This window comes from Andrographis paniculata, unplaced genomic scaffold (genome assembly GCF_009805555.1).
Source record: "Andrographis paniculata isolate CXL003 unplaced genomic scaffold, ASM980555v1 Contig83END, whole genome shotgun sequence".
In the NCBI taxonomy this organism is placed as follows: domain Eukaryota; kingdom Viridiplantae; phylum Streptophyta; class Magnoliopsida; order Lamiales; family Acanthaceae; genus Andrographis; species Andrographis paniculata.
Genome location: NW_026137621.1, coordinates 1510665 through 1529572, shown reverse-complemented (window position 1 = coordinate 1529572; position 18908 = coordinate 1510665). Strand labels below are relative to the sequence as shown.

The 18908-nt window shown below is 33.2% G+C and overlaps 1 protein-coding gene across 2 annotated transcripts; it reads left to right on the top strand.

Annotated features, from left to right (window-relative positions):
• The first annotated feature begins 3839 nt into the window (after window positions 1-3839).
• On the top strand, window positions 3840-17950 carry LOC127241767 (sorbitol dehydrogenase-like). Of its 2 annotated transcripts, XM_051260968.1 has the most exons (6): window positions 3840-3961; window positions 15258-15426; window positions 15517-15584; window positions 15660-16187; window positions 16422-16612; window positions 17677-17950. In XM_051260968.1, the coding sequence occupies exons 2-6, from the start codon at window positions 15309-15311 to the stop codon at window positions 17867-17869; spliced, it is 1098 nt and encodes a 365-aa protein (XP_051116925.1). In that variant the 5' UTR covers window positions 3840-3961; window positions 15258-15308; the 3' UTR covers window positions 17870-17950. The 2 variants fall into 2 exon arrangements, with proteins under 2 accessions (XP_051116925.1, XP_051116926.1); XM_051260969.1 differs by lacking the exon at window positions 3840-3961 and having other exon boundaries at window positions 15139-15426.
• Window positions 17951-18908: the final 958 nt, after the last annotated feature.

Sequence of the window (18908 nt, the reverse complement as noted above, 5' to 3'; positions counted from 1 at the left end):
TTAAATATAAATTATATAAAATTAAATACTATATATTTATAATAAATAACCTTTTGTTCCAAATAATCAATCTTTGCAGCAAATCAATACTTCAATTGCACCCGGTTTCATTACACTGCGATATTGATCAAGTATTCTTCCACCGGTGCTAAATGCCGACTCTGAAGCAACAGTAGAAATCGGTACATTCAATATATCTCGTGCTATCTTCGCCAGTTCAGGATATCTACAACCATGAACTTTCCAATAGTCCAAAACATCAATGAAATGATATGAATTTATTCTTGGTTCCTCCAAATACAACTGCAATTCATTCTTTTGCTCACTATTTTGGAGGATCGAAAGGTCGAAAGAACAGAATTTCTGTAATTATAAATAATATCAAATACATTAATATTTTTAAATATACAATTTTATTATGCAATAATTAAATATAAAAATAAATTAAAAACTCAATAAAAATACCTTTAAAATATCCATAAGATCGTTTTTCTTTGCTGCATCAATATTTTCCTCAAGAGTTAAAGTTCCTCTAAATGTAGAAGCCCTAGTTTTGCTAGAAAAACTCATGTACTCATCAAATATAGAGAACAATTTAGACTTCACGTCTTCAAATTTTGTTTTGTCTAGTCCATAAAGTTTAGAATAGGAGAACTCCACAAAATTCAACTTGAATCTAAGATAAAAAACTACTGCAATAGCTAATAAAGTACTGTACTAACTCCAATATTTGTTAAATTTCTGAAACATCTGAGACGCCATTGTCTTCAAGAATTCATCATCACTACACAACCCTTGATACAGTGTGACCTCAATCTTAAAAACCATAGGAAAGTACAAGTTTGCAATAGGATACTTCACCCCATAAAATAGATTTGATGCAACATAAAAAACCTCTGAAAATGAACATAATTTTTCAATCCTTGCCCACTCATCGGATGTTGGACAATACTTGAAATTAGAATCACTTAACCTCAAGTGATTTAAGACAAACTTATAATACAAGGCAAATGAAAGCATCAAATATGTAGAATTCCACCTAGTCGGCACATCTTGTCGTAATGCAGTCCTAGAGTCAAGTGAACATTGATTAAAAGATTCTAAGAACTTTTGCTTCTGTACTTGACTCCCTTTCACATATTTGACATATTCACGAATCTTTTCAATTGATTCATCAACATTCTTTAACCCCTCTTGCACAATAAGGTTGATAATATGACAACAACAATGAACATGCAAAAACTTACCACGAAATATAAGTTTGCACTTCAAAGAAAGCCTGTCCCAAAAAATTTCAGCAAATACATCATTGGCTGATGCGCTATCTAGTGTAATAGTGAACACTTTTTTATCAATACCCTAAGTAGCCAACAAACCAGAAATTTTATCACATAAAACAATGCTTGAATGAGGTGGTGGCATATAAGAAAAATTGATTATTTTCTTTTGCAGCACCCAATTATCGTAAATATAATGTGCTGTCAAGCAAAGATAACCATCTGTGGCAATAGAAGTCCACAAATCATATGTAAAACAAATTCTACTAGAGCATGCACGCATTTGTTCACCAAGTCTAATTGCTTCAGTCTTATGCATCTTAATGATATCGGCTCTAGCAGTATTCATAGATATGTGATTGACTTGTGGCTCCAAATAAGTGAAAAGAGATCGAAATACTTCATATTCCACAAACTGAAAAGGCAACTCATGCTTGATAATTTCTAAGACAAGAAGCTCTCTAAACCGTTCTTGATCAAATTTTCGTGTCCTCACACCAAAACTATTATTACCACAATCTAATAAAGCTTGACCAATATCTTTAGATAATATCCTTGGACATTTATCTATTTGACGTTGTAAGTTACCTGTACCATTTCTTGAATCAGCCCCCAATAAATGACCGCATGCTTTGCACTTGCATTTCAATGGTTTGCCCTCCTCTTGTGGCAACAACTCAAAATGTTCCCATACTTTAGACTTTAATCTTCTTTTACATTTGGAATCCGATGTTGCTTCCAATTTCTTTCGATCGGTCTGTTGACTTGTAGAGTTAGATCCAAAAAAAGTGGCTTGGGGATCCATACTGACTTCATCCTTATCATCCAAAATCTCAAGATCTTCGTTTGAGTTTATAATGACCTACAATACATAAACAAATTTTTATTATTAGTTATAATATACATATCCAGAGTATGCAAACACCAAATTAAAAAATAACAGTACTATAAAAATATGAGGAAGAAGAGATTTTATTATATATATATAAAAAAATACAACTAAAACAGAAAAAACATAATTTTAGATAATATTCCATCTAATGTTCATTATATTTTATAAATAATTTTTTATTACGGAAAAACTCAAGAAAATTTTTAAAACTAAATTGCAAATCGTTCATATATTCAATTTTTGTCTAAAACATTCCAAAATATTTAAACTGAACTATAAATAAATTATATTTTGAAGGTGGAAAAGAAAAGATTAATTAAAAGATAAAATAGATGAGAAGATATAAAAATTTACCGGAAGAGATGAACCGTTGGAACAAATAGTTTTTCAGATTTAATTACTCCAAATGAATTCTGGCGCCGTATGAACCTTGAGATAAGAATAATGTTTTCAAATTAAAATTTCAATTCGACTGGAGTTCGCGCGGTGCTGCGGCAGGGCGGCTTCTTCTTGATAGGGTTTTTTCTTTGGGTGGATGGTAGCCGTAGGGTGTCTGTATTTTTCTTTCTGTTCTTTCTTAATTCGTGTGTAGAGTTTTGTTTTTCTTTCTATTTTTTATATTTTATTTATTTATTTTTTAATATTATTTTTTTATTTAATATAACATAAATATATAAATTAAAAACAAAAAACAAAAAAATCAGGTCAACCTGAAACCCGAAACTCGAAATCTGACCTGATTTTTTTTCTTTTTTTTTTTTTTTTTCGGGTTCTGAACACGACACAAATTCTTTTTGTTTCGGGTTCGGGTCAACCCGATTTTTTTCAAACCCGAAATGCCCAAACCCGAACCTAAAAATTTTCAGGTCGAACGGGTTCGGTTTTTCGGATCGGGTTGAATTTTGATACCCCTAAACGGCGCTACGCTGTGCGAATTCTTTGTAATATAACTTGTGACATATTAACATCATATCACTTAGTCTAAATAATTTTTATAATAAATGCAAATATGATGAAAATAAATTATAAGAATGTTACTTGATTACAATATCGGTAGTAATATTTGATTTTATTCGTGGTTCAATGCTATTTTTCATTAGAATATAAGCCTTCTGTTGAAATGTGACTTGGATTTAGCAATCTACCCGACCCGAAACCAAAGCGAAAAGACTGTTTCAATTGGCAGGGTTCCTTTTGGACCCAACCTAATTAATAACAAATGGGAGGATGTTTTGGGGGTTCTTATAAATAGATAGCTATGGTTGCTAGCTGTTGGACAATGATTGTAACTTTCTAAATCAGTATAATAAAATCTTTTCCGTTCTTGCCCGTAGACGTAGGTTGACACACCGTGAGCGAACCACGTAAAACCTCTGTGTTCTTTATTTGTTTTCTTTCTCGTTTTCTCATATCAAGTGGTATATGAGCCATATCTGATTGATTGAAGATATCCTCGTATAAGTTTGATCTGAAGAAGTTCAATGGGTTGAATGATTTCATGCTTTGGAAGGTCAAGATGATGGCACTTCTGGTTCAACAAGGATGTGCTGCTGCGTTGGAGGGAGAAGTCAAGCTTTCTAAAGACACGAAAGAGGAGGTGAAGAAGGAGATTTTGGCAAAGGCTCATTCTGTGATCTTGCTATCAGTTACTGATGAGATGTTACGGGAGGTTGTAGATCAGATGACGGCTTCTGGGCTATGGGATAAACTGTGTGACTAGAACAACTCTATCACAAACAGACTATATAAGAAGCAACGAATTTACACCATCCGGATGTCCGAAAGTACTCAGGTAAAGGATCATCTTGATACCTTTAACCATATTATTCTTTATCTTCAAGGGGTTGAGGTTAAAATATATGATGAAGATCAAGCCCTAGTTTTACTGTATTCACTACCTGGTTCATATGAGAATTTTGTAGATACTATGCTATATGGTAGAACTACAATTTCTGTTAATGAGGTGAAAGATGACCTTATGTCCAAAGAATTGAAAAGAAGGGTTTCTCTGGAAGAGGGTTCTGGTTCATGTATGTTTGTAGGTAAGGAAAGACCACATGAGATGGGTAATGGGAATAGAAGATCGCGTTCAAAATCAAAATCCTTTAGCAAAGTTAACTGTTATCTTTGCAAGGAGAAGGGACACATTAAAAAGGAATGTCCACATAAGAAGAGAAATACAAACATTGAGTCTAGTAATAGTGGCAGTGCTGCTGTGGTACAAGACAGTTCTGATGATAGGTACCTTGGTGAAGTTCTAACAGTGTGTAGTGGTAGTACTGCTAATAACTGGATTATGGATACTAGTGCTTCTCACCATATGATGTTCTCTCGTGATCTAATTACTTCTTTCAAGGAGTGGAATGGAACAGTGAAGTTAGGTGATGATGGGGTTCTAGCTATAAATGGGAGCGGTATAGTGCAGATAAAATTGCATGAGGGTATTGTCAAGAAATTTGACTGCCGATATGTTCCTAAACTCAGAAAAAATTTGATTTGTCTTGGAACCATAGCCAAAAATAGTTTAAAATATCATGGTGAATGTGAGTGGGTGAACATCCTGAAAAATGCTCTAGTGATGATGAAGGCAAAACTGCAGCATAAAATTTATTTTCTACAGGGCAGTTCAGTGATGAGAACAGCGGCGGTATCCCAGTCCTTGGATAAACATAATGACAGGACAAATTTGTGGCACCGTCGATTAGGTCATATGAGTGAGCAGGGGTTATCTGTGCTAAGCAAGTAGGGTTTATTTGGTGGAGATGTGACAGGTAAAATTCAGTTTTGTGAGGCTTGTGTAAAAGGGAAGCAATGCAAGGTGAGGTTTAGTACCAGTCATCACACTTCAAGAGAAATTATGGAGTATGTTCATTCAGATTTATGGGGTCCCTCTCCGGTGAAATCATAGGGCGGTTGTTCTTACTTTGTCACTTTCATAAATGATTATTCAAGAAAAGTCTGGTTGTACTTTCTGAAGACTAAAGATGAGGTGTTTGAGAAGTTCAAGGAGTGGAAGACCATAGTTGAAAAACGGACGGGTAATCAGGTAAAGACTCTAAGAACTGATAATGGGTTGGAGTTCTGCAATGCTCCATTTGATGATTTCTGCAAGAAAGAAGGTATAGTGAGGCACCGCACTGTACGGCACACACCACAACAAAATGGGGTTGCAGAACGTATGAACCAAACCCTCATGGTGCGTGCTAGGTGTATGCGCATATTTGCTAGTTTATCTAAGCAATTCTCGGCTGAAGCAGTTAACACTGCTAGCTATCTGGTTAATAGATCTCTATCAACTGCAATTGACTTAAAGACTCCTCAAGAGGTATGGTCCGGTCAAAGATGGTCCGGTAAATCCTTTGATTACTCTAATCTAAGAATATTTGGATGCCTTGCATACGCTCATGTGAATGATGGTAAGCTGGAGCCGAGGACGGTAAAATGCATATTTATAGGGTATGCAACACGAGTCAAAGGTTATCGACTGTGGTGTACAGAAGATAAAAATCCTGGTAAATTTCTTATTAGCAAATATGTAACCTTTGATGAATCTTCTATGCTTGATCAGAGTAGAGGTTGTGAAAGTATTTCAGGTACAAAATATTGTGGTGTTGACCAGAAGGTGGAGTTAGAGACTCTTGACAGAGTTGTGTTAGAGGAAGAACAACATGATAATACTATTAATCAATCTGATCAACCAGATTAGTCAAAACCCTAAGGGAAATTGGTTGAGGAGGAAGCTGATGACACTAGTACTGGAATTGAAGATTCCATAGCAGCTAGACAGGGAAAGAGAAATATTCAGAAACCAGCTAGTTTTACAGAATGTGTCAATACATGTGACATAGATTTTGTGGCTTATGCATTGGCTGTTGGTGATGATCTTGGCTCTGATGAGCCAAAAATATATAAAGAAGTTGTGGTGAGTAAATATGCAGAAACCTGGATTATAACAATGAATAAAAAAATGCAGTATCTTGAAAAGAACAAGACTTGGGATCTCGTTGCAGTACCAAAAAGGGTGAAGCCAGTAGGATGCAAACGAGTCTTTAAAAGAAATGAGAGAATTCCTGGTGTTGAGGCTGCTAGGTTCAAGGCGATAGTGATGGCAAAAGAGTTATCACAGAAGGAAGGAATCGATTACTATGAAGTCTTTTCTCCTGTGGTCAAACACAAAACCATCCGGGCTCTTTTGGCAATGGTGGGTGCTTTTGATCTGGAGCTGGAGCAGCTTGATGTAAAAACGGCTTTCCTTCACCCACAAAATACAAAATCAACACAGACACAAGTAAAATGTGAAAAATACAAAAGAACCGGCCCGGGACCCTTAACCTAAGCCGAAAACAACCCATGAACAAAAAGAAGAAGAAGAAGAAGGCATATAAAAAACAATAGTCAAAAGAAAACACCACACTAAAAAACAAAAAGCAGACATGAAGCGAAACCCTTTGCAATTTGCTTCAACACGCAGAAGAAAGGATCGAGTCAAAGCTGCAAAAAACATGATAGAAAGGTACAATCAGACGATCGGAAGGTCGCAGGCAAGAAGCAGTCTATCGAATTGAAGTAAAGAAGGCAAGAGAGAGGAGTTTGTAGAGAGGGGAAAGATTAAAGTATGTATATGTCGATGTATGAGTGGCTGCTGCTCGTCCTTCCTCTCTCTATGCATATATATATATATATATCTAGGTTTGGGTAGATTGAATGGTCAGAGTCAAAATCCTAATTAGACTGTTCACAACAGTACAGAAGATAGACACGGGTCAAGAACCGGTTTGCAAGTTGCTGGTGCGGGGTCATGGGTTGCAGGTTAGGGCCAAGGTTCAATTAAACCATATAATTAATTTTGTTTGTGTTTGGTGTTGGATACTTAATATATTGGTCTTAATATTTGTTATTAAAAATATAAGAACGGATCGAAGATTTTACTATGAAATCAATAAAAATTTTGACTAGATTTGGTTAGGCTCAGCTCCAAACCAAACTCGGAACACAAATCGACATAAAAATCACACCTAACTAGCGAATACACATAAGAACCGGCCCAAAACATATGACACACACAAAAATGAACCTCCACAGCACATATAAGGTGAAACAGAACAGATACAAACGCCTACAAGTTGAATGAGCCCCTTGTGGCTACGAACAACAACTAACATAGAAGGGGGAGGGGGAATACACCACAGGAACTCCATAAGTTACAAGAGAAAAGACACCGTCAAGCACCGTCGTGAACCGCCGGGAAAGGTCGCCGAAGAAGATGGACAGAGAGGTCGAGAGAGAAGCTAGAGAGGGCGAGTTTAGAGTGAGAGGAAGTGATTGTATCAAATGACGGCTGCCCATCTCACCCTCCATATGTATATCTAGGTTAAAAAGAGATCCATGGGTCAACATTAAAACGCCAAATCAGACGGTCAGCGCAGCGTCTAAGAAAGACTTAGATCCTCAGGGGGTCGCGGGTAAGTCGGTAGTTTTGGGTCAAGCACAAGGTCAGCCAGATCAGGGTAAGTCGGTAGTTTTTGGTCAAGCACAAGGTCGGTAGATCAGGGTAAGTCAATAGCTTTGGGTCAAGCACAAGGTTGGCCAGAGAGTCGCGGGTTGCAGGTCAGCTCATGGGTAAGTGAGATCGGTTCTGGGAGGCAGGTCACGGGGCGTAGATGTGGGTTGTGGGTCAAGGCTATGGTTCTAATGGGCTGCATAATTGGGTGTGTGTGTCTTATTTGGGATGTATCCAATTAGACTAAAAAATCTAACAAATACTCCACCTGATTTCTTTCGTCCAAGTGATTGGGGTATATCATTGCCCATAGATTTGAATTACTTACCTGCACAAAGAAAAACATTAAACCAAGTTCGTCTAAGATACTTTAATTTAGTCTACTATCTACACATATGTAAAACACAACTAATCAAATGTATCAAAATATATAACTTTGAAGCAAAATACAACTTTATTAATTTTCCATGATATTGTATCTATGACAACATAAATATATTCAAATCCAAACATTGACAGAACTACATTACATTTTAAATGTATCATACAACCAAAATATATAACACACAATATACAAACAAAACAGTAGCAAGCTTCATAAGTTTTATATCATTCACAACCAATGATAACATAACACAAATGAGCCAATAACAAAACCTAGGAATTGATTTCAAACAATTATTACCGACTAATAAGTTATTATTTTCACTTAGCACCAAACATTGAGACTTATATTCAAGATTTACTATTTTTCTAACAAACATAGGATAAACTACATAAAAGCTCTCAAATATATCACATGCCAAAGAAGATGAATCAAAATTACCATAGAGAACACTTTAGGACTATTCCCAACATCATCTCTAACCAATAGATAATTTTCAATCTCATTACTATGAATAGAAACAGTTCCAATATTGCTTTTAATTTCTGAAGCTGTATTTTTAGATTTACTCACAATAAACTACCCAACAATAAATATGATGTGAAAATCACCAACAAAAATATCAGTTTCTCTAGTTTCCTCATTATCGACCAGACAATTTACGTCAGAGATTAGAACATTTTTGTTCACAAAATTAGTGTGTTGCTCAACAACAGTTTTCATACACATCAAAGAATCAGAAACAATATCAACATCAACTTAAACATCACAATGCATAATTTCTGATTCACAACTAGTATTATCAACATGTATCACAAAAATGCACATTTATATAATCAGCAACAATTTTCTGATTTTCAGAATGGAAAATAAAAGAAAGAATTATCAATTTCTTTCTCTCTAATCTCAATTATGTCAGTCTCCACCTCACTTTGAATACCATTGTCACAAACAGAGGTAACTTCTCTCTTATAATTGACAAACTCAATATTAGCATCAATTTGCTCACTTTCAGTAGATTGAACATGAATTTTATGTAAACCATAATTAATATAATCACAACCGAGAACACAATCTTCTTCCTTCTCAATTTCTATATTTTTGTTTTGAACAGTACACATATTGTCATTAATATAATTAACAGTATCATCAATTTCAGAATCAATTTCAGCAACTTCTAAATCATCAAATTGCACAAATTTAGATTCACAACGTTTACACTGCTCAACAGTACAATCAAAACAAAAACCTGGTTTCTTAAATTCAATCTCTCTCTCATGTTTTGAATTTTCATTTTTGAAAACACAGAGAATTTCAGCAACTCTATAATCATTTTCAAAACCAATTTCAGCAATTTTCAAAATAGGAAATTGCACAGTTTTAGGTTCACAAGCAATACGTTGATTCCTAGAAAAATTTAGACAAAATTCAGATCCATCAAATTTGTTCTCTGCCTCTTCTACCTCAATCAAATTATGCTCTACCTTATTTAAAAGACTCTTAAAATATGTACAACTTTAAGCAATTTCAAAATCAAACAACTTAGATTTTTCATTCAAACATGGGATATAACCTTCATTAAATGTCATATTATTACTAATAATAGTTTTAAAACCAGGTCTAGAACTAAGCCATAACCTATAACCTGTAACACCATAACCCAATAAAACACAATTTTCAACTTTCATATATAAACCATCAGTGCAAATACGTATCAAAGCAGAACACCGAAACACACGAACATTAGACATGTTGACAATTCTAGCCAACAATTTATTTTTCAGTCATTCACTATTAAGGAGGATAGAGGGTGATCGATTTAAAAGATAGGCTGCTATTATAGCAACTTTATCCCAAAAGTTTTCAGGTAAACCGGACGACGTCAAAAGACATCCAACTCTTTCCAAAAGAGTCCGGTTTAACCTCTCAGCAACTCCACTAAATTGGGATGCCTTGGGGACATAATTAATACCATTTTGCACACATAAATTATTAAATCAGGTGTTACAAAAATTTAAACCATTATCAATTTTAATACATTTATTTTTTCTGCTAGTTTCAGTTTTACTTTGAATTTTTCAAATCTTGAAAACCTTAAACAAATCATGTTTATTTTTCAATAAGAAATTCCAAATTTTTCTTAAAAAATCGTCAACTATAGTTAAGAAATATTTACTCCCACCATAAGTGGGTTCACTGAAGGATCACACATATCTACATATATATATATATATACATTCTAAAATATGTTTCAAAAAAATATGATTTTCAGGGGTTTTTAATGAAAATTGAATTTTATTTAATTTTTCAAGAGAATATGTATTACAAAAGGGAACAACATAAAATTTATTATTTTCCAAATAATCATATTCATTCAGAATTTTAAGACCCCTGTTACTAAGGTGACCTAACTATTTTTCCATAATTCAGTATTATTTATTTCAGAATGATCAACTCCAGACCATGCAATTAGAGGAATAGAAGAAGTAACATACAGATCATTTTGCAATTCTGCCCTAAAAATTACCAAAGCCCCTTTTGTTATTTTCATGCCGTTTAAACCCTATTTTCCTTCTAGACCTAGAGTAAATAATCTAACACATGACAACAAATTGTTTGACAAACCATACACATATCTCACATCATTCAATTTGATCACATTCCCATATTTAAATTTCAAATTGGCAACACTAATTCTCTCAACTTTTCACACATGATTATCAGCTATAGTAACATAACAGTGTGTTAAAGTTTTAAATTTAGAAAAAATATTTTTCAAAGGTGTCGTATGGTATGTACATGCAGAATCAACAATCCATTCATTAGCACACAAAGAATTTGAAATTAAATCTGTCATAACAACAAATACATCCCCTAAATTTCGATTCATATAAGACAAATTGGCCAACTCATATACTTGTGTACTTTTATTGTTATGACTATTATTATCTCCAACCATGATTATCAAGTTTCCAAAATAATTTACTCAAAAACACTTTTGAAAAAATGAAAATTGTTTAGCAAAAACAATTTGTTTTAAAATATAGTTTATTAAAGAGATCAGTTTATAAATAATATAGATTATTTTAAAAAAAATTGAAAACCAAACAAACACCCAAGTCAAAGCACATCAACAACAATTCACATAAAACAAACACAACAGTCAAACACAAGAACAAATATATCACAAAATATTGCAATAGTAGGCAAACAATAACAAAAATACAACCTATCTATTACAACATTCATACAAGACTATTCCACCGAAGGTACTCAAGAATCACTCACAAGAGTGAGGATCGGAGTTTTGCAACCTTGGTATCATAATAGCCTTTACAATCGATTGAGCGGAATTTAAATGTAGATATTATACTAAGAAAATTAACAATAGTAATATAATAGTTAGGGTTATAATAGTTAGGGTTATAAAGTTTATCCTCGAAGGACAACAACAATATATTTTCTACAACAATACAAGGAAATATACAAATAACCTATTCTTTTTCAAGGATAGGGGTTAGCCAACTAATAACAACAAAACAGAAACAATTTTTCTCCTCTAACCAAAGTTAAAGTCATCGAAACTCACATATAGAAGATGACAACACAAAAAGAACAGAACATATACAGATACAAGGCCACAAAAAATGTCAGATTTAACAAGATCCTTGAAAAACAGTTTTGGCTTTAAAGATTTTAACCAAAATTAGTTACGACTTTAAAGATCTTAAACAGTTTTAACAAAAAATTTTAGATTTTTAACCCAACAAGCACAGATCTAAACAAAAATAAGGCGAAGTGACAAGTTTTACAGTTTATTTTCTTAAAATAACAACGGAAAAAATTGATTTTCACCAAATCAAAACGATTTTGAATCATTCTTAACCAAAATGGACTCGAACTTAACCGATCTACACAAAACAGTAGCGATTAAGTCCAAACCACACATTAACAGTTCGACCGTGGCTATATTAGCACGTACCGAAGCACACGGGGTCGATTTTGAACAAATCTAAGAGAAAAGAACCAAACACACCAAAAACAGGTTCGATCCAACCGGATCCTTTAGATCTTAAAGATTTGAATCCAAAAAACTTTACAAAATAAAAAATAAAGATAATTTTGTGAAGAAAATCTTCACAAAAAGCTCTGATACCATTTTCTATTAGAAATATAAGAACGGGTCGAAGATTTTATTATGAAATCGACAAAATATTTGACTAGATTTGATTAGGCCGTGCCCCAAATCAAACTCGGAACACATATCGACACAAAAATCACACCTAACTTGCGATTACGCATAAGAACCGGCCCAAAACACACGACACACACCAAAATGAACCCCCACAAAACATACAAGGGGAAACAAAACAAATACAAACGCCTACAAGTTGAACGAGCCCTTTGCGGCTACGAACAACAACAAACAGGAGAAAAAATGCACCACAGGAACTCCACAAGCTACAGAAGGAAAGACGTCGCCAAGAACCGCCGTGGATTGCTGGGAAAGGTCGCCGGAGAAGATGGACATAAAGGTCGAGAGAGAGGCTAGAGAGGGCGAGTATAGAGTGAGAGATAGTATCGTATCGAGTAATGGCTACCCATCTCACCATCCACATATATATATATATATATATCTAAGTTAAGAAACCCAACAGTAAAGATTAAAACCCCAAATTGGACGGTCAACGCAGCGTCTAGGAAAGATGCGGATCCTCAGCGGGTCGCGGGTAAGTCGGTAGCTTTGGGTCAAGCACAAGATCGGCCAGAAGGTCGCGGGTCGTAGGTTGGCTCATGGGTAAGTGAGATCGGTTCTGGAAGATGGGTCACGGGGTGCATATGTGGGTCTCGGGTCAGGGCCATGGTTCTAATGGACTACATAATTGGATGTGTGTCTTATTTGGGATGGATCCAATTGGACAAAAAAAATTCAATAATATTATTTTCATAGACCAAAATTTATAACAATCCTCCACTTAATTCTAGTCAAGGGTGACTAGGGTCATCATCTTCCACTACAAAAAAAATAGTATATTAGTAACGAAATTTCGTTCCTAAAGTGTATGTAGTTAACACAATTCCCTCTCTAATTCCGTCTCTAATGTCTTTAGTAACGGAAAAAAGGGATTTAGAGACAAAAAAATCTTGTTACAAAATTGATATTTTTTTGTAGTGTTCCAAATGTTGGATTACTTTTTGGCACAAAGAAAAATACATAACAGTTAGTCAAAAATATTAATTTAGCCTTAAATCTACATAAATATATTAAAGTAAGAAAAAATTCAAATAAAATAAAAAATATTATCATTCCAAGGCATTAGATCCACAACAATAGGAAAATATGCAAATCCAAACACAGTGAAAACTAGTCTAAATTGTAAATGTGTCGTACACCTGAACTTATAAAATACAACATTAGTTAACTTTCTAAATTTCATATAATTTACAATCAATTATAATATAACACAAAGAAACCAACACATGGTTTAGAAATCGAATTCAAAATTTCATTATCAACCAATGAATTTATATCTTTTTTTTAACACCATATATTAAGACTTATTTTCAAAATTAATTATTTCCTAAACAATCATAGCTTCATTTATATATAAGTTTTCAAATATATCACAAGTTAAACAAGATAAAGCCGAAATACAGCACATATAGAACAATTTAGGACTATCCATAACCCCATCACTAACAAATAATTAATTTTCTATCTCGTTACTATCATCACAAAGAGTTCCAACATTACTTTTAATTTTCGACACTGAATTTTCAATTTTATCACTTACAAAAATATCATTTCACTATGTTTATCAAATTTTCCCACTTGCATGTTTTATGCATATTTCAATTTAATAAAAAAATGATTTCAACTAATAAATAAAATTCAAAATATTTTATATTTTTTACATTTATAATCAAATACAATATATATACATATAATACAATTTACCCTTCAAAATTATAAGAAAATAAATAAACATTTGATCCGCAACTCAATAATAACAATAATAATAATAATAATAATAGCCGCAAGTCTTTAATGTAATTAGACTGGGCTACTAATAGTAATCAAAATAAACAAGCTAATCAATGTCTGCTAATTAAGCCAAGGGAACAATAAATAATAATATGGGTAAATTAGTTAACTACTCCCTCCGTCCCAAATACTCTGCAACATTTTTTTTATATATGTCCCAAACGCTCTGCAATATTTCCAAAATAGAAAATAATTAATTATACTTAATCTCTACTCCACACTTTATTCTCTCACATCATCCAAATCAAAAAATAAAATATATATTTGTCTCTATATCACATCACCTCATTTCTAAATTATACTATTTAATACTACCTATCTAAAAACCCGTACCAAAAGTAAATATTACACATTGTTTGGGATGGAGAAAGTAGTTAATTAAATTAGTTTGTGCCCATTAATGATTTAATTTAGTCAAAAATAGCAAACAACATTTACATGGCATGTCGTGTGTATTCAAAAACTTGGAAGTGGCTAGAGGAGCTCATTAATTAAAGTTAACCAGTAAAGTGCAGAGATTAATTATATGTAAGGTCAGTTTCTACTATTATGCATTTATATTATATTATACCTCTCCGTCCAGATACAGTGTCTGCTACACGGTAGAGAAGGAGGGGTATAATTAATAGATAATTAAAAATGTATTAGTAAAAATAATTATTCTGTAATATAAATAATTATAAATTAAGATTAAGATAACTAATTAATTTAATCAAAATTAAAAAAGAAAATTAAAAAATTTAAAATGAGATTAAAGTGTGTAATCATTTTCCAAAAAAGGAAAGTGACATAGTATGTGGGACGGACAGAAACAACAACTTTGGACATAGTATTTGGGACGGAGGAAGTATTATATTAATTAATATTTTTAAACTGAGATCATTTATTACATTTTGTGTCAGAACTATTATCATAGCAAAGATTGGTAAGTACGGTGCCGATGACTAATGTATATATAGTGTGCCGCCCTATTTTACAAAGTACATATTCATACCAAACCTATTTCCTAGATTCCTAGAAACAAACATCTCTTTCTTAACCAGGAAAAGAAGAAGAAAAATAAGATAAAGCATTATGTATTACTAATAGTTATCCCTTTATTGTGTTCTATCATCCCTCCAACCTCTCTCTATAAATGCCCTCATTCTACTCTCAAGACTTTGTAAGTAAAAAACAAAAGATAGAGAAGCAGCAACAGTAAGAAGAAAATGGCGGCGAAAAATGCTTCAGCGCAAGGATTTAGTAAAGAAGAAAAAGAAAACATGGCAGTATGGCTTGTTGGTCCTAAAACCCTCCAAATTCAGCCTTACAACCTTCCCTCTCTTGGTAATAATTAATCATTCATATATATACTCTATGTTTTTTCAATTCATCAATTTAATTTTATACATGTATGTGTTGATTCGAATGAATTAGGGCCTGAAGATGCAAGAATCAGAATCAAAGCTGTAGGGATTTGTGGAACTGATGTTCACTTCTTCAAGGTAATAATTTTATATTTACTGTTTGGATTTGATCACAATTAGATAGATAGATGTGACGACTATTGATTTTTTCAGGAGTTGAAAATAGGCGATTACATAGTAAAAAAACCGATAGTCCCATGCCACGAGTGTGCCGGAATAGTCGAGGAAGTCGGGGCCGGCGTCAAGCACCTGTCGCCGGGCGACCGTGTGGCCATCGAGCCGTCAATAGGGTGCTGGCAGTGCCACAGCTGCCGCCAAGGAAGATACAACATCTGCCCCGAGTTGAAGTTCTTTTCCATTCCCCCTGTCAATGGCGTCCTCGCCAACCGCATCGTCCATCCCGCCAAAAATTGTTTCAAACTCCCCGACACATTGACCCTCGAGGAAGGCGCACTGTGTGAGCCCCTCAGCTGTGCAATACACGCTTGTCGACGCGCCAACATAGGTGTCGAGACCAATGTATTGATTGTTGGGGCCGGCCCGATTGGGCTCCTCACAATGCTTGCGGCTCGGGCTTTCGGATCCCCAAGAATCGTGGTCCTCGACATCGAGGATTCCCACTTGGAAGTGGCTAAGAATCTTGGGGCTGATGGCGTTGTCAAGGTTTCGACAAATATTGATGTATGTAAATTTTCTTGACAAAATTGTCGGCATAATTTTTTTTTATAACATATAGTTCTGTGTAGATTGTTAAAATGTGTTGTTAGTTCATACTTTTTAACATGTACTTTGTGTTAATATCGATCATGGCATGTGTTGTATTACATATGCTGTATGGATTATGATAATGTGCTTTATATCCCATATGTTGATTAAATTGCTACCTAATTAACTGATTGAATCATTCTCTTTTAGGACGTGGAAAAAGAAGTAGAGAAAATTAAGGATGCCATGGGTGCAAGGATTGATGTAAGTTTCGATTGTGTAGGGCTTAGCAAGACAATTTCGACGTCACTACAAGCCACGACATCAGGTGGAAGGGTTTGTCTTGTCGGATTAGGGCACGCCAATATGACTGCACCTCTAACCGGAAACGTCGCAATAAGGTATCTACGTATCAATATTGGTTCGATTACAGTGCTGATTTTGAGAAAATGAACACGGCACTAATTTCCTCAACTAGCACTGAGATCAAGAGTTTAGAAAGTACCCATTAAAATTTGAGAGAACACATTATTTATGTTAATATAAATACAACATACTTCTATATAGCACATGATACCGTGATGATTTTCCTAAATATCACCAATTCAAAAGTTCAAAAATCATCAAACATCATTTATATAATAAAAATATAACATAAGAACTAAGAACACATGACACTGTAATGATTTTTCAAAATATCACCGATTTAAAAGTCCAAAAGTATCGATCAAGAGTTCATAAAACACACAATTTTGCATATAGCCCATGTTCTTATATATAGAGCACGTGGAATCTGAAGTTTTCATCAATACTTTTTGGAGTTTTGATAGATATTGTTTTGAAAACTTAACACGGTTTTATTTTTCTAAATTAACACCGTATAAATATATATTTGAAGAAATATAGTTTTACTTTTATATTTATAGCCAATTATTATTCTTATATTGTATGATAATATATTTTTAATTATATTAATCTAATGTAGTATTTTTTAAAAATAAATGCTTTTATTTTTTAAATTTAGGCCATTCGATGGGTTTGGAATATGAAAATATTCCTCCTAAGAGATACGTAAATATATGTAATGTTAATTTTTAGTTTTTCTTATAAAATCAACCTGAGTTTTGAAAAAAGTACACCATCTTTAGAGTACTTTAATTCAAGAAATATTTACTTACCTTTTAGCTAAAAACATATTTTGTATATACAAATTATATTATACATACATTAAAAAAATAATAATTTAGGCCCCCCTTTTTTTTTTGTAGGGGTGTTCTAGTCGAACGCCCCTTTTGCCCTTGCCTAGGGCGAATTCCGAATTAAATATATATATCCAAGATTAAATTTTCAAATTTTGTTGTATGTCTACATATATTTTCAATGTCTAATTATTTTATTGTACGTCTACGAGATTATTTTTCGATGTCTAATTATTGCGCCTATGTAATGTATGTATAAATTTCAGAGAGGTGGATCTTGTGGGAACATTCACCTACACAAACACATGGCCATTGGCGATCGAGCTTATAAGGAGCGGGAAGATAGACGTGAAGGCGTTGATCACACACAGATTTGGGTTCTCCCAAAAGGAGGCTCAAGAAGCTTTCGAAACGAGTGCATATGATGGCAATGCAATTAAGGTCATGTTCAACCTCTAATATATATATATGGAACCAAATTAATGAGACACCAGTTGGGCTGTCTTCATAACCAACAAAACAGCTGCTGCTCTATCAATAAATTCTTTATAACTCCTACTATATACTTTATTGTTTTACAATTTCTACATCAAATAGGATCTAACTTTAATTCTTCATGTAGTTTAAATTTCATGTCAGTACTGATTATTCGATTTTTATTTTTATCTTTACAAAAAATTATTACTATTTTATAAGACAAATGTCAAATTTTATGCCACATTATTTATTGCAAACTTGTGTGGATTAATTTTTATATTTTATTTTTAGAAAATAAGTTAGGTCTAAATTTTATGCCAAATGTTTTTCTAAGTCAAATTACGCCTCAAGTTAATTAGGTGGTCCAAAATTATGCATAAAATCAAATTTCATTGCGCATCCCAATTTTTAAATAAGGAAATTTAGAGTGTGTTTGTTTGGGTGATTTGATTATGTGTGTTGATTTTAATAATAAAATTTTGAATTTGAATAGTTATTTGATGGGATATATATAAATCAATGTAATATTTTGAATATAAAATTAATTTTTAGTTAATATAAAAAAAAATATTTGATTTATATTTTTGAAAGAAAAAAATTCATCAATATTTTAAAAAAAAAAATCAAATCATCGAAAATTAAAAATTGATATTTGATTTAATGTATTTAATTCCACGCTACCCGAAGGTGTTCGCTGGGTTAAGCCCATGCCGAACCTAATACCCTCCAAACTATGTCCGACAAGGCAAATCACACTAGGCGAACTATGTGCGGCAGGTGGACCTCGAGGCGTCGACTATCATTTTGCTCTTTTAATTAGATGGTCTCTAATTTTAATGTAGTAATTGCGGCTCTATTAGTTATGTTTTCAATTTAGTTTTCGTACTATTCAAATGAAAATCATTTAAATATATATATATATTTATATTCCATTCAATATTTATTTACCTCATATAAAATACTTCACTTTTATTTTATCTTATTTTATTTTTAATTATGATTTCCAAAACTCCATAGTACT

Bases quoted from the DNA above. Each gene is read 5' to 3' on its own strand.
- LOC127241767 (XM_051260968.1), top strand. From the start codon at position 15,309: ATGGCGGCGAAAAATGCTTCAGCGCAAGGATTTAGTAAAGAAGAAAAA. The intron at 15,427-15,516 runs GTAATAATTAAT...CGAATGAATTAG, and splicing joins TTACAACCTTCCCTCTCTTG to GGCCTGAAGATGCAAGAATC. The intron at 16,188-16,421 runs GTATGTAAATTT...ATTCTCTTTTAG, and splicing joins AGGTTTCGACAAATATTGAT to GACGTGGAAAAAGAAGTAGA.